General features: G+C 38.9%; 1 protein-coding gene across 16 annotated transcripts in view; it reads left to right on the top strand.

The window, feature by feature from the left end:
• The window catches only part of PTPRD (protein tyrosine phosphatase receptor type D), a 517,292-nt gene that overhangs the window by 195,793 nt on the left and 294,019 nt on the right, over nt 1–27,480 (top strand). For all 16 annotated transcript variants that reach the window (XM_053924461.2, XM_053924474.2, XM_053924452.2 and 13 more), the window contains exons 3-4: nt 16,190–16,335; nt 19,651–19,792. In XM_053924461.2, coding sequence (XP_053780436.1) covers nt 16,190–16,335; nt 19,651–19,792 — 288 coding nt within the window. The remainder of the gene's footprint in view (nt 1–16,189; nt 16,336–19,650; nt 19,793–27,480) is intronic.

Raw genomic sequence — 27,480 nt, 5'->3', positions numbered from 1 at the left:
AGAGTTGTAATATTAGAAAGCTGCCTGCTACAGTCAGAACACAAAATGCCTTTTGTTTTCTTACAGTGTAGCAGGGGAGAAAGAAGGCGAACCAAGCAGTTACAGACAATGTGACGTGTACAGCCGTTGGAATACTGAAAAGGGACAGAGTAGTGTGGATTAGGGAGAAGTTGACTTGGTGATGTCTGAATTAGGGTCACCAGCCATCTGGGACTGTGGAGATTCCTGGGGTACAGTATTTTTGGTGCTAGAAAGTAAAATGTCCTCTCAGGAGACATTTGGAGTGTTTTCTTGTCACAACTCAGGGGGAAAGGGTGTTGACTGGTATCTAAATCAGAGAGGCTGGGGATACTGCTGACCTTCTACAATGCACAGGACAGCCCCCGTGAAAAGAACAATCCGACCCAAGATGTCAGTTGTGAGGCCGACACCCCTGCCTGTTCTCAGGGGGAGGAGCCATTAAAGAGGGAGAGTTGTTGATTGTGTGTAGAGGTGGGACAATTGCTACAGTGAGGTGCCCAAGAAGACGGGAAGGGGATCCACAACACAAAGTGAAGCAATTGCTCTGGGACAGCATAAACTCAAGGGAAGAATGGTTTCCAAATTAGAAGTTGCTGTTCAGCAAATAGGATGGAGCTGCTGTCAAGTTCACGCTTGATGGCATTATTTTTCTCTGATGAAGTAGGAGGCAAGAGCATCGATCTCTTGGAGGTGAGAGGTCAATGCAGGGCAGACTTCTGCAAAGTGGTAAAAGATGGGAGGATGATTGATAGGTGACATCGGGGTCCTGTTGAGGCTGTAGATCATGAATTTGCTATGGCACTAGTGCTTACAGAGCTGTGATTTCAAAGGCGAGGCTCGGCCATTCAGCATGGGGAGGGAGGGCCGCGCACCGCAGAACTGACTGAGGGCGAATGAGTGTGCAGAGCACAGCTGGGAGCAGTTTGACCATCAGAACCCTGGGCTGGGTAGTGAAGGAGGGAGAGCCTTTTTCCTGGCCCTTTAAAAAATAATGATGATATTCCCAAATGCTGTTCATTTAGTTTTGCTTTGCAGATTCTAAACACTGGTTTTGTCTTTCTGGATAGCTTCCCCCTGCCCCCGCTTAGAAAGACACACTGGCAACCCCAAAGGCCATTTATTTAGTGAGTAAAAATAACTGCCACATATTTAATTATTAATTGCAGCCCATCCGTTTAGATTCCTCTTTTGTCTTTTCCCCTCTGAAACAGCAACCCTGAAGGGAGATCTACTTTAGTAGCATTTTTTGATTCACATCAAAAAGCAGCTACGACTTTCACTAGGTTATCAAAGACCTCCAACTGTAAATTTGACAAAGGTGCTCCAGAGAGCTTTAAAAGGTTTCCTTTGATTAAATTAGTGACTGTAAGTAGGTTATCTAGTGATTCATGGGAAGAGGTAGAGTGTATCATTCAGTTTTTGGCATCCTGGAGGTTTTATCTTTTCATTTGCTACTGAGTATAAAGGCTTAAGCCAGGATAATCTAAAGGCACTTTTTCTAATTCTGGAAGATTAACTTCACCCAGATCCTCAATATGTGGCCTGGCGTATGTTCACAAATGTTCCTGTTACACAAATACAAGGGAATGATTTTCTTCCTTTCAAAGCGATCTGTGGTCACTAACAAAACACTTTGAGGCATGTGTCTGGAACTCGAAGTGCTTCGGGTTACACATTGATATTTCAGAAGGGTGCCAAAGCTGGTGTTACTGCACGATTGGAATTGTTAATAACTAAAATGGCATTTCTAGCATCTAAAGTTAGGTCCAACCTTGCAGGAGGTCCTAATATGGTGTCACCGTATTGGGCTCAGCATAACATGGTCCGTACAGCCCTGTTGGATGAAAGGCGTGGCTGCAGCCTGCCTCAGCCTGGCAAGAGGCTTGGGGATCCACAGATGTGCTCCAAGGATAGCAGGGGGCAGGGCCCATCGGCTGTCAGCCGCAGCTTCTGTTTATGCTCTGAACGATAGCCATGTTCCAGGGCGGTAATTATCAGTTGATATTCCTTCTAAAAGAAGTGTCCTAATAATTTGCCACAAAACCAACTTAAATTGCTATGATGTTGCCTGTTAACAGTTAAATTGGGGAAAAAAACAAAGCAAGGAATGGTTCAGTTTATTTCTGTGTGCAGTCTATATTGGTAAATAGTATAATTAAAATCTCATTTGCAGGTTCCTCTAAAAGGTTCTTTCCCTATGGGGAAAAACCTTTTTTTTTTTTTTTTTTTAACTTAATACCCTGAGCTGTAAATTAGAGAATGATGGGAAAAGTTGGCAGGTAAGTAAAAGTCTTCACTGTCTATGCTGTTTTGGAAGCCTCCCGTACTCCTGGGGCTCCAATAATGTGTACCTCTGCAAAAGCAGCGTCATCTGCACTAACGTGGACTGGCGCCCGGGTCTGCACTGCGCAGGGATACAGATTAGGGACTTGGTATTTAAAAGGGAATCCAACGGAAAAGTCTTTCCAGAATATTTAAGTAGTGTTACCTTGTGACTCTAGGTCCCAGCGTTACCCAAATTCACTTAAAGAAAAGGAGAGATGGGCATTTCTGTAGTTAAGTCTGATGTTACTTGGAAAATGGGAGCACAGGGAATGTCCAGCATAACATATTCAGAGAGGATGGGAAAGAAAGCTCCTTCCGCCTCCTCTTGCTGGCTTTCTAAATTTGTAGTGCTGTGTGTTGTGTCAGTTCACGGGCAGCAAGAACGTGACATTTTCTCCTCAGATTTAACATGCTGTCCTGGAAATGCTGATAGGGTTATTTTATGGAGATGGAGCCTGAAAGAGAAAAAAAAAGAGTGCGAGTTACATTATTGCATTACACTCTGTTCCATCTAGGGCTCATTTTATTAAAGATTCTTAAAGGTTTATTTTCATCTGCTAACCAAGGAATTATACCCTGTTCTCTCCATGCCAGGATCCAATTAATGTCAACTTGAGTTTTCTGTGTGGACAGGGCCAGTCAATGGCCTGGGGTGATTATCTATTATTATCATTGCTTGCTTGTACATGACTTCACAACCCTAGCATAGAACCAGTTGTCATGCTTCCCATCTTTTGTGCCCCAAATAGCTCACTGGGTAGAATTTGAGAATAGGCGGGTGTCAGGCCGCTCTTCGGGAATGTAGAGATCAATCATAGTTAGCGAGATGAAACTCACAGAGAGTTTACAGCTTATGGAACCCTTTCACCATATCCAACTTGCACGTGTGAATGCAGATGGTTTCTCTCGACTTTAGTACAGAATTTTTATTTTATTTTAGAAAGGATACATTTATTTATTTATTTTTAAATTTTATTGTTATTCAGTTACAGTTGTCTGCATTTTCTCCCCATCCCTCCACCCCACCCCAGCCAAACCCACCTCCCTCCCCCTGCCCCCACCGTCCCCCTTGATTTTGCCCATGTGTCCTTTATAGTAGCTCCGGTAGAAAGGATACATTTAATATGTGAAACGAATGTTATTCTTTTGCTTGCTACATATATTCAGTTGGAGGAATATCAGAAAATGAATATTTTTATTACCCTACAATTGGGGGGGTACTAATAGTTACCTAATATCGAATGAGACTGTTTGGAATGCTACAAATCATTGCCAAATGCTTTTTCCTTAGAGCTTTGGGTAAATAGATGAGTGACTTTAAAAAATAAAATCTAAATTTAGTGGAAAATTTCTAGGAGGACATAGATACATACATAAAATATCCATATGACCCAAATAATTATGCTTTCTTTAGTAGGCATTGAATGCCTACAATATGCCAGGTATTATGCAGAACAAAACTATGACAGGAGCCTTTTAACCTTAGAGTATTATGATCTCTAGCAGAGTATTGGTCCAGATGTGAATAGTACTGGGTGCTTTTCAAATACAGCTTTTCATTAATCATTTCATTCTAAAACAAAACTGGTATATAGGCAAGTGTATTTTAAAAATTATTTTGCACTTATCTTTTCCATTATCCATATATATCTGCAAACTCACTAACGCATGGTAATACCCCTTAAAATAAAACACCGAGTACCAAAGGAAATAGATATTTTTAATCCTCACCCAAGGATAAATTCAGAGAGAGAAGTTGTAAGGGGGATAGAGAGAGAGAGAAATATCGGGGTGACAGAAACATGCATTGGTTGCCTCCTGTCCATGTCCCCACCAGGAATCACATCTGCAGCCCAGGTAGGTGCGAACCCGCCACCTTTTGGTGTTTGAGACGATGCTCCAACCAACTGAGCCACTCAGCCAGGGGCAAGGAAATATCTTTAAATAATAAAATTTTCAAGTGTTTCATCACTGAAAACACTTAAAAATCATAATATTACTTATTTTAAAGATAATAATTATGTACTTTAGGAAATACTACCATGTTTATTATAAAGTTCTCTATATAATTTGTAGTTGCCGTTGTAATAAAAACTCAGGCAGCTGATTCTCTACAGTATTCTATTTGAGGTGAGACATTTTCGTGACACAGCAGAACAGCATCTCTATGGAGATGCTATTTTGTCCATACACAAGGTGTTCTTATGGTAGTCCTTTTTTCTCCAGTAAATACATTTGACCACCATTGTATAATCTGTTTTACAACTCACTGAAAGTGTGCACGTGTGCGTGCCCGTGTACCTCTTCACATTACAGCTACTGGGAATATGTTAGCTACCTCGCTAACCTACCAGTGTGGAGTCGATAGATGAGAAATTGTGGTCAAATTATTCCTAGAACAACTGTCAAAGCATAAACAATGGAACGGAATAAAAAAGTGTATTCCTAGAAGATGGATCTATCTTACAAGAAATGGTCTGGGCTTTTGCCAACTGCGCAACACCTCACTTTGGTCAGAGGGCAGGCGCTAGAACAGTTCATGTTGGCTCACAGCCTTTCAGCTCTTAGAGTCACATCAGTAGAGCTTCTCTTTGTGTTGTTGCTGGTGTTTAAAGTAAAGCCAGTAGACCCTGTCTCTCTAGTTTCCTTAAAAAATAATAAAACAAAATTCACATAGTTGATACATTAAAGTGCTTTAAAAGTAATAGGATCAATATTCTGGAGATTGGTAACATAAAACTGGGGGAAAATGGAGAAAAAATGACAAAAATGTCATTTTTTTTCCTTTGTCACTTCAATTATACCTGCTCTCATGTTCCTTTTCAAATAAGCCAGTACCTTTCCTGTGTAATCCAATTTGCAGGTACATGATAAGCAGCAGGTTTGAATGAAGAATAAATGATTAATTCTAATGATGATCAGCACATCTGATGTGATAAATTATGATTAATGAGTAAATTAGCAATGAGTATGGTGTAAATGAATCCGCTTTGAAAACTAACTGTACAAAAGATGCTGATGGGTGGTGGGTAGAGCTCCTTTGTTCCTTCTTTCCTTCCTTTCTTTGTCTTTTTCTTTCTTTCTTTCTTTTTTTTTTTTTTTTTGGTCAAATACAGTGTCTGTGTTAAGTAGCCCTGTGAGTATATTACCATTTAGAGGGCACACAAAAAAAGCCAATAAATATCATGCCATTTGCCTACATCATTACTGAATGAGCCTGGGAAAAGGCATGACTTTTCATCTGTTTCAGTGTAAGGGCTCTTATCACTCTATTGAATGAAAACAGATGCACGGTCTTTGTATTTTGAATGCATAAGTAGGTAGTAAGCAAATCAGAGGCTTAAAGTGTAAAGTATTGAGTTAATATCTGAATGGTGCTGCTGATACCATGTTTTCATTAGGAGTGAGTGGCTCTGCCATAAGGAATGGTAAGAATGGCTTCACAGATTGTTTCTAAGGGTGATTCAACACCACTGGCATGTCCTTTTGAAATTTATGTCACTAACCCAGTGGCTCGTATGAGTGTCTTATACCAAAACAGATGGCTGGTCTTGCGAAGCATGCCAGTAGTTCAGAGGAGTTTTATATCCCAGACACAGTGAATGTAGGGGATTGTTTGCTTTGGTCGCAGCATCGCTGGCTGTCTGTTAAATGAAAAGTTATCGTGGTGAGACCTGGTGAGACCGTACAACTTTTACTGCTGTAAAGCAAGTGTTTATGACCCAGGTATTAATGTTTCTTGAAATGAGATAAACTAGAAATTTATTTAACTACTATCAGCTGACTGATTCATATGAAATTTCACCTTTACAAGATTTTTAAAAAGCAATTGGAAAGACTAAAATGAACTTGAATGTTTTGACCTTTTTAAATAGAAAATTAATTTCCATGACATTTAAGTACTATTTTCAAAAGTTTCATTCTATAAATTCTTTTTCTTTTTTTTCTCTTTCTCCATTGGTCTATTCATATTCGCCACTGAGTGTTTCCCCTTACACTGTGCTGTCCCAGTGGAAGTGGAAACAGCAACATTTGAGGAGTATTTGAAGAGGACTTTTTTGGGGGGTGGGTTTTCCAATTTCTTCCTAAAAGCTGATCACCCTCTGACCTCCACTTTTTATCCCTTCTCTTTAGCTAAAAAGGATAAAAATTTGGCCAGTGAAGTAGTGATAATTTTTAGTATTATCAGTGGTGGTCTAGGTAATTGGATACTCTGTTAATTATTTCTGCTGTGAATCCATGAGTTATTTTAGCATTTTTTAAATATTGTATAAGAAGCCTCTAAAAAGTATAGTTTTTATCCAGTAATTAGACATATAGAAATAGGTCATACATTTTGAATTTGACCCATAGCAATGAACCACATACCTTCAGGGTGGGCAAAAGTAGGTTGATGGTTGTAAGAACACACAACAGAGTTTATTCTTATCTGCTTATTTATTAATTATTATTCATGTGTGTTACAACATAAACTTGCTTTTGCCTGCCCCTGTATACGGGTTGTAAATTTACGCAAGGGTGTAATTATTATAAGAATAACCACTGAAAGATTTTATAATACTGGGAAGTTGGAAACAACCTACATATTTAACAGTAAATTAAAATGCATCTACATGCTTAATAATATAAAATTATATTCAATTTAAGTGTGTATTGACAAAAAGATATGAAAATATATTTTAACTAAAATGCAAACTATAAAATAATAACACAGTGTAATCTTTTTGTGAAACGTATGTATTGAAAGAGCATGGAAGCGATCTTAAAAATTATTTGGAGGTGATCACCATTAGAATGCTTGAAAATGTATTCTTTTACTTATATTTTCTAATTTATGTACAATAAATATGTACCATCAGAAAAATAAATTCATTTTACTTAAGAATAAGAAGCACAAAAAGGGCAGGGTGGAGGAGAGCTCTGTGATAACAATGAGGTGACATGTTATTCATAAAAGAGATGAGGTCCATTGTAGTATGTTATCCTTCTCCTGAGTTCAGTTGCACAATAAATAAATGCATGAACCTGTGATGCGCTATGCTACATTTTCCCAGTTTTAGGCGTGGTGTGGATCCAGTAGTCTCTCACCATGTCACATCAGTGTTTTGCAGTATCAATATATGTTATGTACAGTTTGCATTCTACAGCTGATTTACCAAGCTATAAGCAAATGTAACTCAAATACATGCAGTGTAGTCATGTTTACAACATTATTGTTTATCCTAAATACTCACATGTGTGTGGCCAAGGATTACAGGTTGTAGTACTTCGGGAGCTTTTATCCAGTCCGTGTGTGCATTGAACACTTTCTCTGTGCTGGGTGTGACTAGAAGACTTGGGGCTTCAGTTGTGAGCAGGTCACAGATTCTTTTCTTAAGGTTCAGTGAACATGGAGGAAGAGAAATACCTGTGCATAAAACAGCTATAATAAAATATAGTATGTTCTGACTCATAAGAGAAGTTCAAGTGTGATAAGAGAGTTAAAAGGACAGTAGATTTTATCAAGATGAGAGAATCAAAGAAGACTTCAAGATATTTAATTTGGGTGAAAGTGGATAAATTGCACAAATCCAAAAGTGGGGGAGAAGGCATTTTCTACAAGGGATTAGCATGTGCAAAGGCATCCTGGCAGGGAATTTTGGGTTCTTGATGGGTGATAGTAGAAACACATTTTGAAAAAGAAGTTGGCAGCAGTCCTGAAAGATCGTAAAGGCCAAACTCAGTTTCTGGTTTTATTTGCCAGCAGTGAGCTATTAAAGCTTACTTATTTGTGTTTGCTTTTGTTTTGAGTAGAAGAGAGCTTTAATCATAGTTGCATTAAAAAAAAAAACCTCAAAGAACAAGATAGAAGGAAAGGGATCAATGGTAATGAACAAAATTGATTGTAGCTGATACACACACAAAGCAGGGCAGAGTGGCTGGGAAGGTACAGATATCATGGTATCAGTCGGTGATTCTTAATCCTGGATGAGCATTGGAATATTTTTGAAATTGGTTGTGTAGCCCCACCCACTGATTTTCTGGTTTAATTGGTCTGGGGTAGGGTCTGAACACCTATAGTTTGTGTGTGTGTGTATATGTTTTTCGTTTCCCAAGTGATCCTAATGGCCAGCTCAAAAAGAGTCTCATAGCTATTGTTATGAATATGAAAAAAAGAGAAATGAGACATCATTAAGTCAGATCTTTAGGATTTTATAATCTTAATAATTTTCTTTTTGTCAGTGTACATATCAATCCTTTGTCAATTTAAATATTAATAGGTATAGGCGTCTGTGTATTCAATGGGAGAATGCTTTCGTAGGCATTTTCAAAGGCTTGAGAGTTGAAGCCTTAATAAAATTGTTGCTCTAGACATGCATAGAATGTCATGGAAATGCCTTGAAAAGGAAGAGAGGAAATTAACATCAAGCACCTTAATGGGATATCCATCTTTTTCCATCGTGAACAAATTGAAAGTATATGTAAAATAATACAAAAGTATCCTACTTACTAAACTTAGAGCTTATGTAATTTGTTTATAAATTTTGTAGCATTGATTTTTGTTGACCAGGCATCATAGCTGATTTATTCCAAATTTCAGTTGCCTCTTGGGAATTAGAAAAGAACATTCTGGTGAACTTTCTTAACTAGTGGAAAGTAACTGCTGTAATACCATACAAAGTACTTAGCTAAACCCTTGAGCAAACAGTCAGTATATGTTTTATAATGAACTAAAACAGATTTGAAAATCTGTACTAGACTGAGTTATACCCCACTGTCTGCGCGGCACCCTTATCCCTTGCCGTCTTCCATTTGGCACGGTGAAGATGTCAGGGCTTCACAATGAGCTCAAAGTCCATGGCTTGCTCTTATCGTCAATGACCCTTCATTTTTTTTTTCTTCTTTTCTCCCTCCTTCCTCCATTACTTACAAATTTCTATAGTGCTGTCGAGTTTCCTATAATTCTATAAAATTGGAATAATGATATAGTCTTGCAGGACTATGGAAAATATCACATATAAGATATATAAAACTTCAGTCCAGTGCATGAAATTCACTGAAGAGAAATTATTTTTTAATCCCATTTTGAAATATGATGCTCCTTAAATCAAAATTTAAGGCTAATCAATTGTTTTGAGGGCTGTAGGAAGAAGAAAATACCAGCAATAACTCAACATGAAGTCTGACTTTGAAGGTGTGGCCTGACTGTGGGTATCAGTGGTGGCCTTCTTCGGGTCCCACGGAGCAGGATAGGTGCCCCCACAGTTCCCAGTTTATGTCGAACGTCTGCATGGACACCAGTCCAGCCTGAGGTCTGTGCCGTGATTCTGGTCCTCCTCACAGTTACATGGCAGCTCACCTCCCTCTTCTGCCCTGTGCTCCCATCTGAGGGACACTCTCCTCCCTATGCTATTACTCATTCATCAGCTGAATCATAGCATAAAATCCACCAGCCACAAACACTCTGGCCACTCCCTACGTTTGGGGCAGTGGCTATAGGGTGTGCTGTGGCTGGAAGAGGAGGCAAAACCCTGTGACAAAAGTTCTTCTTCCCCTAGACCTTCACACAGGGCTGTTACCCTTAGAGCCACCCCCAACTCGTCTCCTATGCTCTGCATTTCTCACCCAGCCCCAGGAGCCCTGTTCCTGACCTCCACCCTGATACTTGCAGAGGAAGAGAGGACAGAGATGGGCTCAGTTGACAGTTCCGGCAATTCAACAGCCACCTTTTAGGGAGGAAGCTGAGGCCTGGAGCCAGGACTACTTATATGTTCTTACTGAACTTTCTTTCCCCCTCTCACTTAGTGTCAGTAATAGCACTATCGACCTTCCCCTTTCAATATTTTAAGTGCCAATGATACCTCAGACAAGGGCCTGATCTCCAAAATATATAAAGAACTCACACGACTGCACTCCAGGAAGACAAACAACCCAATTAAAAAATGGGCAAAGGACTTAAACAGACACTTCTCCAAGGAAGACATACAGAGGGCCCAGAGACATATGAAAAGATGCTCAGCATCACTAGCCATCAGAGAGATGCAAATTAAAACCACAATGAGGTACCATCTCATACCAGTGAGAGTGGCCAACATAAACAAGTCAACAAACAAATGTTGGAGAGGATGCGGAGAAAAGGGAACCCTAGTGCACTGTTGGTGGGAATGCAGACTGGTGCGGCCACTGTGGAAAACAATATGGAATTTCCTCAGAAAACTAAAACTGGAACTGCCCTTTGACCCAGCAATTCCACTGTTGGGATTACACCCTAAGAACCCTGAAACACCAATCCAAAAGAATCTATGCACCCCAATGTTCATAACAGCACAATTTATAATAGCCAAGTACTGGAAGCAACCTAAGTGCCCATCAGCAAATGAGTGGATCAAAAACCTGTGGTACATTTACACAATGGAATTCTTTGCAGCAGAGAGAAAGAAGGAGCTTATACCCTTTGCAACAGCATGGATGGAACTGGAGAGCATTATGCTAAGTGAAATAAGCCAGGCAGTGAGGGACAAATACCATATGATCTCACCTTTAACTGGAATATAATCAACAAAAGAAAAAAGCAAACAAAATATAACCAGAGACATTGAAGTTAAGAACAATCTAACAATAGCCAGAGTGGAGTAGGGAGGGGACAGTGGGGAGAGGGGTTTTCAGGAACTACTATAAAGGACACATGGACAAAATCAAGGGGGAGGGTGGAGGCAGGGGAGGGAGGTGGGTTTGGCTGGGGTGGGGTGGAGGGATGGGGAGAAAAGGCAGACAACTGTAATTGAATAACAATAAAAATTTTTAAAAAGTTAAATTGATCAGCATTTTTTAAAGATGCATCTTTAAAAAAAAGATTTTAAGTGCATGATTACGACAAATATCCCTTTAAAAACAAAACTCTCTATTTAAGGTAATGTTAATCAGCTGAAAGAAACAAAGCCAATTAGTTACATGCTGTTAGTTTTGTTCCCCATGCAACAAATTTCCTTGATGACTGCTGAAGCAGCTTATTCATTAGAATCAAATTAGACAAATGGCACCCTCATTTCTTCTCTTCACTTTTGTAGCGTGAGGGCCTTTCTGTGAATATCTTGTAAGTGATTCTCACTTGTTCAGTCAAGTAACTGCAAACCTGAATTGTCCGATTAACCTTTAAGAATTTATCCTAAGTTCCTTTTTGCATGGATGTCACTAGTAGATTTCCATGGTTCTCCCCTTAATGCCTAGCCCTATTTAATGTAATATACTAAAGGCAGGATATCATCCTCCACAGAACAATTTGTTAAGGGAGGTCAAGGCAGTTTGCTGGTCTTGGTTGGTTCTATCCCCTAAATTTAATACCCAAAAGTGCTCATTGGTCTTATCACCTTGTCTTCAGAGAGCTTAGCAACTTAAAATCTGATATGACATCAAAATATTACCATTATTAGAAGCCAAGTGACTCTATATTTGTTACACATTAAGAAACAACCTAACCTCTTAGAAGTAAAAATCAGCCAGCAGCGTGTGTCTCCCCTCGACCTGTGTAGGAAATAATAATCTGCCAGATTCCTGGAGTTACTCTCTGCTCTGCGAGTGCATCCTGAGAACGTGGCCTTTGGAAACAGCAAGTGAGCATGGTGGACATGTTCTAGAATATCAGCCATGCCTCTTTTCTGACTCATATGCATGTTTAGCTTCTCTATTTTCCATGTAGAAAATAGACTTTCTGGGTCTAACTGTAATTTGACCTCTGCAGTGCCTGGCATTAGTTTAATAAAAGGTCATATTCCTCACTTGTCAAAACCAGCTTGAGCAGAAATGCATTTTTGCAAAGCACAGTGCTGACAGCTTTAGATGGGCAGAAATAGCAGCTACAGTAATGGAAGGTCCTCTAAATATGGTGACTGTAACATTTTAATGACTTTTTCCCCATCTTTATACTCTTGTTATTTCTTTTTTTTCTTAGACCAAGGGTAATTTTGATGGTTGCATCTATGAGATAAACCTGGGTATTTTCATTATTCAGACCCGAGGCTGTCCTATGGTATGATTGGAGTAGAAGTTTTTGCTTTATGTTTTTACTTGGATTATCTTCTCTTTCTTCCCATCTTCAGAGCATAACTTAAATTTGACCAGTATCCATGATGAAAGGAAGCAGAAAATTCATTTAGTTTCCTTTGTAACGCTGAGATGCAGAGGAGCGGAAGTGGGTGCTCTGATTGTTATTACCCCTCTGAGAATAAAGATTTTTCTTGCCTCGAGCATTTGGTACAGTTATTAAGTTGAGTCTTGTCTCTCTTCTCTTTCCTTTGGCTAGCTGCCTAGCCAGCACTGACAATATCAGTCTTAGAGTTTCACCTGCCAAGATGATTATTTATGCAACAAACATACTTACTGAAAAGATTTTAGTCTATTTTCTAGTATCTTAAATTTTTCTAGTAGAATGATGCCATTTTTTATGTGGTTTGGATTTTGTACACAAATGGGGAAAAATTAACATCCGATCTCTAAGAAAGTCCTGATTTTCTTGTATGTAAAGGCTAATGTCTTTCATATTAAAAAACCAAACAAATAAACAAGAAATGTATATAAGCACTTATGCCTTTTTTTATCCTCACCAGAGGACTTTTTTAAAAAGTTTTTTGTTGTTATTCTGTTACAGTTGTGCCAATTTTCCTCCTTTGCCTTCCTCTGCCCAGCCCACCCTCTGCTCCCGTAGTTAATCTCCACACTGTTGTCTATGTCCATGGGTCGCTCTTTTTTTTTTGCATTGCTTTTAGAGAGAGAGAGAGAGGAAGGGAGAGAAAGAGAGAGAGAAACGTCGATGTGAGAGAGAAACATCAATTGGCTGCCTTCTCATACGTGCCCCAGCAGGGGATTGAACCACGACCTGGGTATGGACCCTGACTGGGAATTGAACTTGTGACTCTTAGGTCTACGGGATGAAGCTCCAACCAGCTGAGCCATTGTGGTGCCTTTTTAATGTAGTGTGATCATTTTCATTTTGTTGTTTTTAAAGAATAAATTTAAGGATCCTTTTTAGGATGCCGCGTGGCAGAATACTGAGTCACTGTCGTGGTAGTAGGATTTAAGAAGACAGTCACAAATCCGAAACAGATTCCGATTATTTTAACAAATTTTTCACAGTTCAATAGGTTACTTTTATTATTTCCATTACTTGACTTCATCTTCAGAAGTAACATACTTATACAGTAACGTCTAGTGGTCATATCTTTGGCAGATATTATGCTTGTCAATATTAGCATGAAAATTTCAAGGTATGACCTGAAAATGAAAACGAAGAAACACTCTTGAACATTAGAATGTTCAAGTTACACCCCTTCCCCAAGTGCATGGGAATTTGCCTTGTATGCTTTCCATTTAGAAATAAGGTTTCTGTGTTTAATAATAATTTGGTGTTTTAGTGTCCCTGCTGTTCAGGAAGAACTTGCTCCAGGAGCCGTTGCCTGTTCTCAACTCATCGAAACCCTCAAATTTCCTTCATTCTTTCTTATGAGAAATGAGATCCCAGCCCCTAAAAAAAAGGAAGAAAATCTTAGTACCATGAAAATGGCATCTTATGTTTTATTATTTAATTTTATTGTTTAATTTATTCTACTACTTAATTTCTAATTAGTACATAGTCATTTTCATATGATTTACTCCATTCACATATTCTTGCAGGAAATTTTAAACAGGAAAGTGGGTTGTTAAAATTGATATTTTTCAGGGCTAATTATTTCAAGTTAAGGGCTTTGAAAAGGAAGGTACTTAAAAATGCCAGTATTGTAGCATTTAATTTAAGTGTTTTCAAGGCACTTGCCTAAGAATGTTAGTTGCATAATTATGTTTTCCATATTTGATGCTGACAAGTATGCGGTTATTATCAATTTGCATTGTTTGCAACAGCAAAACAATAAACATAAAAATTTCTAATTCCTTTTTTGTTTGTTTTCAGAAAAGTGACATCAATGTACAGTTTTTTTTTTCTCTCACTGTTAGTCAATTTCAAATCATTTCAAGTTCTCCCCACAGTTCTGGTAATCATCTAGTCTGTACCGCTCGCCCCAGATGTTGTAGAGTGTGCTGCCTGGCAGGGTCGGCAGAGCCCGCTTCTTTCCTAATGTTTCTGAACACACAGGGACCTGTGTTGCCACCAGTTTCATTATCAATATGTTGGTTTTGCTGATGAGGTGAAAACTCATTTCCCAGCAGTAGCATTGCAAAAATGCCTCTCAACCTTTCTTCTCCTTTCCTTCCCTTCCCTTGTCGTGGAAATACCACACTAAGCTAGGAAATGTTAAATATGAAGGGATTGCTGTGAAATAATTTACTTCACACCTCATATTTTTACAGTAAAGAAACAGGAAATTTAGGCAAAAAGTTCCCACCTCCACCAGAGTGATACATATCATAATAGTGGAGCTGATGGGACTCTGGTTCCCAAGAAAACCGAGAAGAGAGTCAGAACCCACCAGCAGGCCAGGAGGAGAGTCACGTGGGAACATGCGACAGGGAAGGCAAAGGAAATAGTGGAGATGAGCACATAGTGAGGAACTTTGTTATGTCCTCTTTCACCGAGTCTAAGGATTGCTTCCAAAATAAATGGTACCTATAGTTACTTAAAACCATCCTTCAGTAACATACAACTGAAAAACAGAAGAGAAGAGAAAGCTGTACTAGGGATAAGAAAATTGAAAGTAAAATGGAAAAGTAAAATGTTTTTTGAGTTTAAAAAATGCCCAACTCTAACATAATTTTAGAAACACAAGGATGCAAGAAAAATGTAAAGAAATAGGAAAAATAATTAAAATATCTCTTCTCAAACCACCATCAATAGTGTTTTAGCATATTTGTTACTTCTTTTGGGGGGCTTTACTTTATTATCCTACATCCCTCACATACGTTTCTGTGTGGTAGGTACCCTTGTGGCTTATCATCAATCATAAGCATCTGTCATGTCATATAAAGACTTTTAAGATGTAACATTTACTATTTGCGTGGTGTTTCATCATTATGCCGTGGTTTTCATCACCATTAATTCCTATAGTATTGGATATTTCGGTATTTTATATGACTCACAAAAGAGTTCTAGATCTAGAAACACAAAATGGATAATAAGTAGAATTTTTAGGGGATGGTAAATATTACAAACACTTAAAGGAGACAGAAGACTTAAAAAGCCTCCAGATTCTAGACTTTCAAGCTTAGGAGTCTTGAACGCTACATCTTTGTTAACAGAAAATCTTTTTTCTTTGCTGTGACTTTGGAGGCTTCTTGACTGCTCTTTGATGTAAATGTGGAGTCAAGTTTTAAGTAAGGCAGCCCATAGTATCTGAGTTAGAGTCACTTCACCATGTGTCCCGTTTCTGTTTCCTGCCAGACCTTCTCATTCAGGGCTATATTTCTTGTCTCTCTAAAATTTCCTAGAAGTTCTCTTAAATGTCACTAATTTTAATGGCTTAGCAGTGGTAATGCTGCTTTCTGGCAGTGTCCCGATAGCGGCATCCAATCAAAGAGCTAAAATTTTACTCACTTTGATTGATGAGCTCATTTTCCTACAGAGGACAAATTGGATTTTTTTTAATACTGGGTAATAAAAATTAATGTGTGATCTTGCTTTTCAGATGTTATTGGATCTCTGCCTTAATACACATTTCAGCAATAAAAGCACGAGCTGAGAACTTGACCAGAAAGTTACCCCCTTCCCCATTCAGTTACCCCAAAAGTAAAAGTTGCCTTTCTAATTTTGTAAGCCTGGCACATTTAAGTATGTATGTTTATATGTAGGTATTGGTGGGAAGGGGGCGAGCTGTGGTAGTGGGGTAATAATCTGTGCTTTAATGTTTCTTCTAATTGTGATTATTTCTTTCTGTTTCAGCACCTCCAAGGTTTACGCGAACTCCTGTTGACCAGACAGGGGTCTCTGGTGGAGTTGCCTCTTTCATTTGCCAAGCTACGGGAGACCCAAGACCTAAAATTGTCTGGAACAAAAAAGGAAAGAAAGTCAGCAATCAGAGATTTGAGGTATTAGGTCCATTGTTCTGTTTCTCTGGGGGAAGAATGTATCTGCTGTGCCTGTGGTTTGAATGTTACTTGCTTGTTTTACTCTGTTACGAAGCGTCATGATCCCTCCGCTATGGCATTTGTTAGGTTACATGCCATGAAAAATCCAATGTTAATGGCTTTTAAAGAAAGGGAATTTGGGGGTTCAGGTTGCTGACTTTGTCTCTGCTTGTACCAAGGCTCAACTAGTGTTCTCAGCATGCCTCTGTTAGGCTCATCCTCAGAATGCTTTCTCCTAAGACTGCAAGATGCAGTCTCTCATCCTCCCATAACCGAAATTAGAGGATATGTGACTCTTCCTATGCCATTGTTCTTCTATGTCATTGGCTCCTGCTGAGTCACATGTTCATCCCTAAACCAATCTGTGTGGACAGCCAGATGGAACTCTTTAAGTTAATTAGAATCTACCTCTTGCTGGGAATGAAGTCAGTCCCATTCAACCCCATGGCTTAGAATGGGGGAGCTGTGTTTTGTTCCTGTGACCAGGAATTAGGGGGATGGATACTGGGCAGCAAATGAAGTTGTTCAGTCCACACTGCACCTGTGTTTTACAAGTAGCATGAACTAGAGTGAGAAATTTGCTCCAATGTGTTATTATAAAGTAGTTCTCTGTAAGAAACATACACAACCAGGTTGATATTGCAGTTAAGTCTATTGCAGAATTGATTTTCTTTATTTAAGAAAGCTCAGTACAATGCAAATGATGAAACATAATGCAGATTTTTTTTGGTACTTGTGAGGAGCCTTATGGTTTAGAAATTAGCTCATTCTGGAGGAGAAAAAAATAGGTGTTAAGCTACACAGAACAATTTTGGAAAGAAACACAAAATATTATGATGTAATTTAAGACATGAAGAGGGTAGCTTGGTTATTAGATGATACGAAGACCTCCAAGTGTAAAACTCACTTCCTCATACTCGATGGCCTTCTTCACAAATCGGCAAAGTAGAGGCAATTCCTAGATAAAAGAAACATAGTGACTACAAAGTTCAGAACTGTTTGATAATATTTATTTTTCACCGGTAATTATAGAGTGATAAATGGTCTAAATGCACAAATAATCTAATTAATTACAATAGTAAAAATTAAAATCTGGACTGTGGTTTACAAATGAAAAATTTTAATTGTTTGAAATCAGAGACCTATAGTGATTTGAAAATAAACAAAAATTATCTTAAATAATCTTTGGGGACTATTTCCTACATCTAGTAGAAAACGATGTGTGTGCACATCTTTGATGCATATTTTAAAAAATTTAAATGAAATCGATCATTTTTTCTTCAAAGAGTAAGTTTGATATCATGCTCGCTAATGATGATGGCTTCTTAACAAAATCATGTAACAAGGATTAAATTATAATAGTAAACACTGAAAGCATGAACACTGTTTAGCACATAATTCTTAATGAGGGTCACGTAAATATATTCAGGGAAAACTTTTTATTTTTACACAAAGCTCCTTCATCAAATGGTATCATGTCTTCGGTAAAGAATCTTTAATATCTATAACATTATACATGGCTATTTTTGGTCTCACTCATTTATAAGGTCAATGAAAGCAGGGGGTAAGTCTGATTTTGCTTTCTCTTATATCTCCAGTGCTAAATACAGTGTCTTGCCTAGATTAGGTATACATCATTCAATACTGGGAATTAAATAGGGTTCAAATCCAAAATTGCAATACCAGCTTTAACATGTGGTGCAATGTTTGTTGTTAAGAGTTTAGGTCCAAATCTAGGCAATAGTTCAGAAAAGTAAGCACGCAATGACAGGTAACAATTAATCAGAATTTAAATTGTTATTAAAGATATTTAAATCTTTCTTCTCATTAAGCGGTAGGATACTTCTAAATAATTTTTTTAATTTTACAATATTTTATTTATTTATTTTTAGAGGGGGGAAGAGAGGGAGAAAGACAGGGAGAGAAATATCAATGTATGTTTACCTCTCATGCGCCCCCTATTGGGGACCTGGCCTGCAACCCAGGCATGTTCCCTGAGTAGGAATTGAATTGGCAACTCTTTGGTTCACGGGCTGACACTCAATTTACTGAGACGTACCAAGCAGGGCCTCATAAATAATTTTTAAAGATTATGGCATATTTGACAAAGATTCTTACAACTGAAACTCTCAAGATGCATAGTAGATTCATCTAAATGTGTGCCTATTAATAGAGTTGAAAACAAATTGTGGCACATTGAGAAGTGGGACATTTTGGCTGTCTTTGTGAATTTCCAACATAAAGAGAATGCAGGAAGACTTGAAGTGGACATATTTAAAAAATATTCCACCTCTTTCATATGCTAGCATACAGACTTATACACGAAATCTGGGACTGTACATTCCATAAATATATGTAAAGGCATTCTCTATTTTTTCATAATTCAACCTCATGCACGTATTATTCACAAGGAAATGCATGAAAAAAGCACAGCATCTCCGTGAACAGCTGGAAGAACTCAGCATAGTTGTAGAAAGACAGGTGGAGGACTCCATTGTTTTGAATAAGTATTTATTAATATCATCATCATTACTGTTTAAAAGTAGTACTTCAACTAGCTGATAGAAACTTAGGGTTGCTGACTCTCTCCGAGTGGAGTTCATAATGGTAGTGAATTCAGGGCTTCCTGTTCAGGGCATTAATTTTCTGCCTGGTGAAGCAAGCCTCCATTTTACAGCAAGAATGCCCTAAAAATGCAGAAAATGCTAAGCTAGAACAAACACTGGAATGATTTATGGCAAAATTAATGCATGCCATCAGGCTCTTGGGCTGCCTAAGTATTAGATTTATGCAGTTCTCTTCATGGTTCACTCATCTATACTGCTCAGGCTGAGACACGTTAAACCAGAAGAGCTATCGGCAGCGGCATGCATTATTTCTGCACCTCACAGTCCAATTATTGAATGGATCCACATGTGCATATACGTTTAAAGAGACAGAATAATTTGAGTTCATCCATCACAGAAGCACAATTGATAGGATCAAATTGCCCTAGACAAAACCTCCCAAAGTATTTTTGTGACTAAACCCTGGATGGGTTTCAGCAGAGACTGTAACCTACCTTTTTGCATATGTAGTTTCATGTCTTTCCCCTTCATTCAGTGGATTTGTTCGATTAACCCAAATATTCTGTTTCACCGCTGCATCAAAATTCAGTTTCAGAATGCTGCTGAGTTTATTCTGGGCCTGAAGGCTGGTTCACCACTTCAGCAAGAGGTTTAGCGGGGAGGTGAGCAATTGTAACAACACCTGTGACAGCTCTGTTTCCTCTAATAGGTAATAGAGTTTGACGATGGATCTGGATCAGTTCTCAGAATACAGCCCTTACGGACTCCAAGGGATGAGGCCATTTATGAATGTGTGGCCTCGAATAACGTCGGAGAAATAAGTGTATCCACCAGACTCACAGTTTTACGTGGTAAGTACTCAAGTGCAAGGTTGTTGCTCGTGTCACTCCTGAAATTCTGTGTCCCAGGTGTTCTTTCATAGAGCCATCAGAAGGAGCAGCATTGTCCTGACACTTAAATTGCAATTGAATTGAAATAAAATGTTTATGAGAACTCGATTTTTAAATACACAGTAGGTGCCTTCTCTCAGCAGAACTGAAAATGCAAATCAGAGGGAGAGAAGAAAAATCTCAAGGAAATGCTGATTTTGAATTTCAATTATCATTTTGATTTTGGTAGAGAACCTAGAATGAAAACAGGGTTTGCTACTGTTTTGCGTGTTAACATGGTGTGTGGAGATTTCATACCGAAGTGAGCGACTGCTTTTTACAAATTACCGATGCTGACCTTGATGTTTGTAAAATTAAAGGAACATTCTCTACCTACAGATGTGTTGCTCTTAAGCAGAGGAATCAAAACCCAGAAAGGCACCTTTGTTCTTTAAGTCAAAAGTGTGTTTTTATGTCAGTCTTTTGTATTTCTTGAACTGGCACCTGTTGATGCAAAGTGAATCGGCTATGTGGCTTCTGCAGTTTGCCTGAAGCGTGGCTGACGTGGCAAATCTCCAGTACGGGGTGTCTCCTCGCTGGTCGTCCTTCAGAATGACAGCACTGGAGAATGAAGGATATGATTACTAACACTGTGCTGCGTCTCTAATTCAGTCGCGTGGGTAGAAATAAGAACGTTAGTTGATTTGGCTTGCCAAGTTGGTGACATTTCCAGGCTAACTTCCGTGCCTTTGTCTGGTTTTCTCTCACACACACTTTTATTTGTTTTGATTTGCTTTTAACTTCATTTTGCTTGATTGTACAACTTATAGGAACAAACTTTCTTAAAAATGAAGGGAATTGGAAAGAAGGGATTGAATCTAGTATAGGGGGAACATATATGGATTGAGACTATTTCTCCTCCAGTTTACTTTCTTTCCATTGAGGGATTTATTTAACTTTATATGTTTTATAAATTCAAAAATCATTTTCTTCTAGATCTATTTATGTAGCACCAAAGTTAATTAGTTAATCCAGGAAGCTTAGAAAATTAAATTATTTACATGTATACACTGAAATATGTTTTAAATAATATACATCTTAGTCTCAGGGGACATATTAGGCTACTGAATATAGGTACTTGAAATGCTTGTAGTGGAATGCTGCTTAAAAACAAGTCAGATCTGAGCTATATTTCTTGTCATTATGACAAGTGCAGTTCATATAGGAAGTTCTCTGCCCCCCCCCCAAAACACATAGAGATGTTGATGAAATATCTGAAGATAAGGTTAAATGCATGCTTAGGCTTGCAAAGAAGAAAGAAATTTCCAGAGGTTGAAAACAAAGAGAATCTTGGAGCAGATATAACCAAGAGAATAAGTGAATGGACTGTATGCTTTAGGACTGGAGTTGTATCTCTCCAGCAGGACATAGGCCTATAGGAAATAAGGTGGAAGTAAGAGGAGAAAGATCCGCTTTGAGAATAAAGAGCATTCTAGTGCTCTTCCCACAGTGCCAAACTCAGAACCCAGAAGCTAGCATGAAAGCTGGTCAGAAACAGTGAGTCCCGTAGAGGGTGGAAAAGGCAGCCATTAAGCACTCGCCTCTCCGAGACACCCCCAGCCCATGGCACAAAACCCAGATAAGGCCACTCACACCCAGGTGGGCTCACAGGCACCAGTTTTAGAGCATGGAAGCCAGTTCCCACTCACAGTGGACAGGAAGCCCAACCAGTGAAAGCAGAAATCAGTCTGTGAGCTACAGACAACTGAACCCTATCAATGGGTTTCAGAACTGTATTTTAAATACCTGAGAGGGTATAGGAAGGAGTACAATCTGCCAAACAAGAATCAGACATTAGGAAAAAAGGAGCAGACGGGAGTTGGAAGCCATATTTTAGAACTGAAAGGAACCCTAGAGACTGTTATACATGCTATAATACAAACAACAAGAAGTATGTACCTATGTTAATATGCACATATAGTCACATAAACTTAGATACAAGGTCTAAAAATTGTAGCACCATTTTTTGAAGCAAAATCAAACTCATTTGTTGATCTTTTAAACATTTTAATTTTCACTTATTCACCTAGGGTGGATTAGGGTAGATTAGGGTATGATTTGGAAAGTGTATTACAAAGGTATACTGAAACTTATCAGAAAATTTGTGTGTGTTTTGGTTTTGTTTTGCCTTCTGAGTTTTGTGAACAAATTCCGTAAAAGGAAACAATGACAGTCTTTGGCTTGACTTACTTTTTATGTGTTTGGTGAAGACACTAACAAGAAGTCGGAGGAAAATACCACTTTATGTGAACATTTACATGCATTTATGTTTTTCTGCCTCTCAGCTGACTAGGGTTCCCCAACCTCATCTGCTTATATCCAACTAGCTCCCACATAAAACAAATACATTTGAAAATTTTAATATGATCTTGACTTTCTATGGGGATATCTGTCATATGTAAGTACATTTGTATGAAAATTTATGATTCTAGTAAAATAGTCAAATCTTATCTTTTTAAAGACTAAGTTTAGCAATGTTGGACATGTTTCATGAGAAAAACTCAAAAGTATTTTGGATAATGGAAAAGAAGTCTAAACATAACCTTAAAATAGAATGCTTTCGTATATCCATGTAGGATGAAATCAGTGGGATTGGAAATTGTATTTGTTTCTTAGATTACTTCTTTGGTTAAAATTTTTAAATAACTTGATAATTCTATTAATAAGCATCCTTTGAAAATGTCCTAATGGTAAACTGGCATTCACAGAATGTGAACGGCGTGCACAGCTAATGAAATGAAAGTGAAGGGTTTCGTATCACACCTGATGGGTTTGAACCCGTCGTGAGTAGCTCTGTGTTACAGATGCCCCTGGCAGACGCACCTTCGGCTGTGCAGTGGGTGGAGACTGCTTCGCCTTTGGCCCTCATCAGGTGCCCATGTGGTCCCCATGGTCATTTACATTTTCCCCACTTTGCTGACCACGTCAAACGTGTGCCAACTGCCCTGATGGGTTTTGTCTAAGTGAACTGGATGGAGATCACTAATTTATTTCACACAGGCCACTAAAGAACCTAACTAATTGCAGATTTAAACATCTGACCTGGGTGGCTAATGCAGGAGATGTTGAAATAGTGCTCTGACCACCCATGTGCGTTGAAGGGAGTGTTTCAGGGAAAATGTTCCCTCTGTAGCTCATTTTCAATCACTCTAGCTCTGAAAAACTGTTTTCATAAGGAAGGATAACTACAAGCTTGGGCTGAACGCACCCTGGAATGAGCTATCTGGGCAATTACCGCTTGTAAACTGTAGAGTGTAGTTTATAGAAGAAGTAGTGGGAAAAGGGAGATTTAGCTGCTGTACTTACAGCCTCTCCCTCATTTTTTAGGTGGTTTTATTTTATTTATTTTTTGGTGGTGGCCCTGGCTGTGAAAATAAGCAACTACCAGCTCTCTAGTCCTGTAGCATTTTATGCTGAGCATATCTATCATACCACGTGTTTTCCCTGCCCAACAGAACTTTAAGTGAAGTTCTCTCTAAGTGAGTGCCTCGGATGTCACTCAGAGATTATTTAGGGCTGAGCCCTACCCAATTGTAGATTTCTACTAAGGGCTTTGGATTGGCTATTAGACTTTCACTGAGAGGTAAGAGTAGGACCAGAGAGAGTGTTTTAAGAAGAGGAAGCATAATCTAGAGGGAATTGCTTCTTCCTGAATCTTTGATTCACTGGTCATAATTTCTTTATGACCAAAGATATCAGGAGGACAGTTTGTAATATAAACTTTTGCAATGCTAGCTGGGGATGTAAATGTTCTCTCAGATACATTATCAGCCACTGGGCAGGGAAAATGAAATATCACCATCCAAAGACTTTTCTGTAAGCGCGAGCCAAGGAACATCTGCCTCTTTTAGGCGAGCGGAAAGATGTCGAGAGTTCTTTCTTCTTGCTCACATAATTCCCATTCTACAAGAGAAGTTACAGAAAATGTAATTGAGTTTGCCTCTGATTATATGACTAAATGTCATGTTCTTGAATTTATTCTTTTTTATGAAATCAGAAAATACACATTTTGTTGTCATCCAAAACGGCATGTAATGTTTTTTTTTTTCTTTTTAAGTTCAGTGGATTATTTTCCAGTACTTGCTCGTTCCCAATAGCACGGCCCCCAAACCACCACCTGCACTAACATGAAATGGGACATAATACTGGGGGGGGGGCGCAAAAGTAGTTTTATAGTTGTGAGTACACGAGACAGAGTTTATACTTGTATTATTATTAATTATGATATTATTTTCCATATGAACAACTGTAAACCTGCTTTTGCCCCACCCTGTATATAACATTGTTGCTCTTGTCTACTCGTAGGAAACAGGTTTGCTCATAGAACACATGCAAAGTAAAAAATTATTGTCTAAAGGTAGGTGACTGGCCCTGGTGGAAGCTCAGGTGGCTAGAGTGTCGTCACCACAGCCCCCGTTCTGGGTTCATCCCGGGTCAGAGCGAGGATAAGAATCTACCGATGACTGCAGAGCTCTCTCCCTCTCCCCCTTCCTGTCTCTCTCTATAAACTTAATAAATAAAAATTAAAAAAAATTTTGGTGACCAAAAATGAGATGAATTAGTTACCTAGTTTTACAGCTATATTATGAAGCAATACTTATATTTGAGTACCTCCTCTGTATACATGCATCATACTTTATGAATAATCATCATCAAGACATAAGATAATATGTAAAGTCCTCAAGTGCAAATCTCTAGTAATTTGAGTTTCATCTCTGGCTTTGTCCCCAAATGGCTGTGGCATCTCGAGCAGTCTGTTGACTGTCCTGTTTCCTTGGATTCCCCCCTCACGTGCACAGGGAAGGGACCGGGTCACTCAGATCGCCCATCGCTCACTTTCCGTGATTCCATGACATGTCTGCTTCAGCAAGCCAGTTCCTGTAACATGGAAAAAGTATGCTCCCCGAAGGTGACTGTTACTGAGATAGTAAAACACACAGTGAGCAGTTGGATGAGACAGAGAAGGCATTTCTTTGGGAAATGGAGAGATGTGTTTGCATAATATGTCAGTTTCAAAAAAAATGTAAGCCATTACAGAAGTTGTTAAAAAAAACTTCTGCAATTTTTCAGGGAGAAGGCAGTCAACTCTCTGTGTCATTGCGCAGTGCCCTGTGATCAGAATTAGCATGTTCATTACAGTCTCATTTTATTAATGCCCCTTTTTGAAGATGAACACAGTTGTCCCCGCTGTGAAAATGGTACTTTGCCGCTTATGTTATATAGTGGTCTCGGCTGGGGATCCATGCTAGGGACATTAAAGAACAAAGCACAGCTGCCTGACTGTCACACAAAAGGGTTTTTGTGAAAGACTGCAATGAAAGAAGGGTGGCCAACAGGAACAGGCTTGCTGACAGCCCTGGTACCGCGGGAAGGTGACTTGAAGAGTCTTATAAAATAGTTGAGTACTTGGAATAAATTGGTACCAACATGATAAAGCTTTTGTCTGTGCAATATTTCCATGCCAAAAAGAGGTGGTGGGGGGCCGAGTCATATCGTCAAACAGAAACTAATCCTTAGTCCTTAGAAAGAACTGCTGTCTACGTGCCAGCGTTCACAAAGACAGGGGCCCAAATGGACAAGTGCACTGAGATCCTACTTAGGGGAGACATTAAAACTGCTAATATCTGGGCAAAAGTGCCCTTGGGAGCTGAGCCTGGTCCCCTGTGACCGGTCTGTGAGGACCGTTGGGTTGGGGATGCATGCTGCTTCCTTGAATCATCCTTTCTTGTGTTTTCCCCCGGCGATCCTGTCCTCTGAGGGCGCAGAGAGAGGGAGTGCACCTGTAAGTCACTGCATATAAGTGAGAACTGTATTCTTTTGGCTTCCTATTAAAATATTATTGTCATCAATTTAAAAATGATTATTGAGTTGTGTGCATGTTTACTGTTGATTGACTTGTTAATAGAGCTGTAGAAATGTTGAGCTGGGAGGGAATTTTCATATTTACCTAGTCTAATCTATTTTTTATGTAAGAAACCATGGACCAGAAAATTTGAAATGATTTTTTTTGGTCATACAGCTAAGATCTTCATTCAGTTTCACTGTATTATATTGTGACACGTATTCTAACTAAATATTTACTTTTGATGTACAGGATTCCCTCATTATCCAAAAGTAGAGATTTCCTCGGAAACCTTCCCTAAGGTGAAATGGTGTAGAGGGAAGAAGCAGTTTCTTTAGGACACATCTCACTAAGGGATGCACGGAATAAATCGAGATACAGCACAGATGCTCCCAGTCACAGCTGAAAGCAGCAGCAGCTTGATGCAGAGAGGCTGCCTGTAGTTCCCAGGGAAGGAGCTTGGCGGGGCCACTCTCTCTGCCTCTTTCAGCTCCCTGCACAACAGTTGCTGAACACTGCTTAGCTTTTCACCTTTTCGTAAATGCAAAAAGCTTCCTTGGCTTTCTTCCAGTTAGCAAAATGGGTACTAATGTAGGTATTTCGTAAAAGTGAAGTGACCTACGGCAAACTTTCAAAAAAGAGGGTGATACCTGGGTAAGGTGCTGTCCTGGAAGAGCAACGTTGTTAGACAAGCATGAGAAAGAATAGTGCTCACGGGCTCTGGGTGTGCAAGATGTGGAGAATAGTGCTCTGATGATGCACTATGAGAGGGAGTAGGCCTCTGAGCTGAGACTTGAAGGATTTATAGGCTTTTATCAGGTATAGCTAGTATGAGAGGGTATTAGGGATAGACCTTCAGAACATAGTTAATGCAGGTAAGAAATCGATACATATTTGGTGATAGCTGTGGGTGGTATATTAGTTAGAGATCTCCAGAGAAATGGCAGGCTACCAAAAAATAAAATTAGAAATTGGTCCAAAGCCTGACAGGCTTGAGTCCCAGGAAGAGCCAAGTTTGAGTCTGAAGGCCTGAATGAGCCAGGGTCTCAGCTGGAAGGCAGTCAGGCAGGAGGGGTTCTCTTACTTGCTGTAGGGTCATTCTTTTTGTTCTATTCACGGCTTCAACTGATTAGACAAGGCCCACTCAGATTAGGGAGGGCAATCTGCTCTATTCAGTCTACTGATTGAAATGTTAATCCCATCTTTAAACATCCTCGTAGAAACCTTCAGAATAATGTTTGATCAAATACCTGGACCCCTTGTTGCCCAGTCAAGTAGACACATGAAATTAAGCATCACAAGTGGGTATAGATCGTGGTCGCTCAGAATAGAGAAGTTAAAAGAGCAGTAATAGAAAAAAATGAAAATGACATATTTTATTGGCGAAAGAGATTAAACCACACAAGCAGGGATCAGGTGGCTAAGTTAACATAGACCATTTCTGTATGCATTGAAATTTGCAAAGATGTTTACTGAAGTACTTAAAATAAAATAGCAAACCATTCACAGTCCTTTAGCATAACTAATGTTGATATTTAAAAAACTGAATATTAGGTTGGCTTTCAAATTGATAAAATTTGAACAATTCTTAAAAATTCAATTTCCTGGCTTTCAAAATTGGTTTTATTTTAAGCTACTAATAAAAATATACTTTTAAAAGTTGTGCATGCATAATTTATTGGGATGTAGGCCCTAGATATACCAAATGCCTCATCTAGGGTTTAATTATCAAAATCCAAATTACATTTCTCCTTAGAAGATCAAGTAA

Source organism: Desmodus rotundus, chromosome 1 (genome assembly GCF_022682495.2).
Source record: "Desmodus rotundus isolate HL8 chromosome 1, HLdesRot8A.1, whole genome shotgun sequence".
In the NCBI taxonomy this organism is placed as follows: Eukaryota; Metazoa; Chordata; class Mammalia; order Chiroptera; family Phyllostomidae; genus Desmodus; species Desmodus rotundus.
Note: the sequence above shows the minus strand (reverse complement) of the source record. Positions and strands in the feature narration are given on the sequence as shown.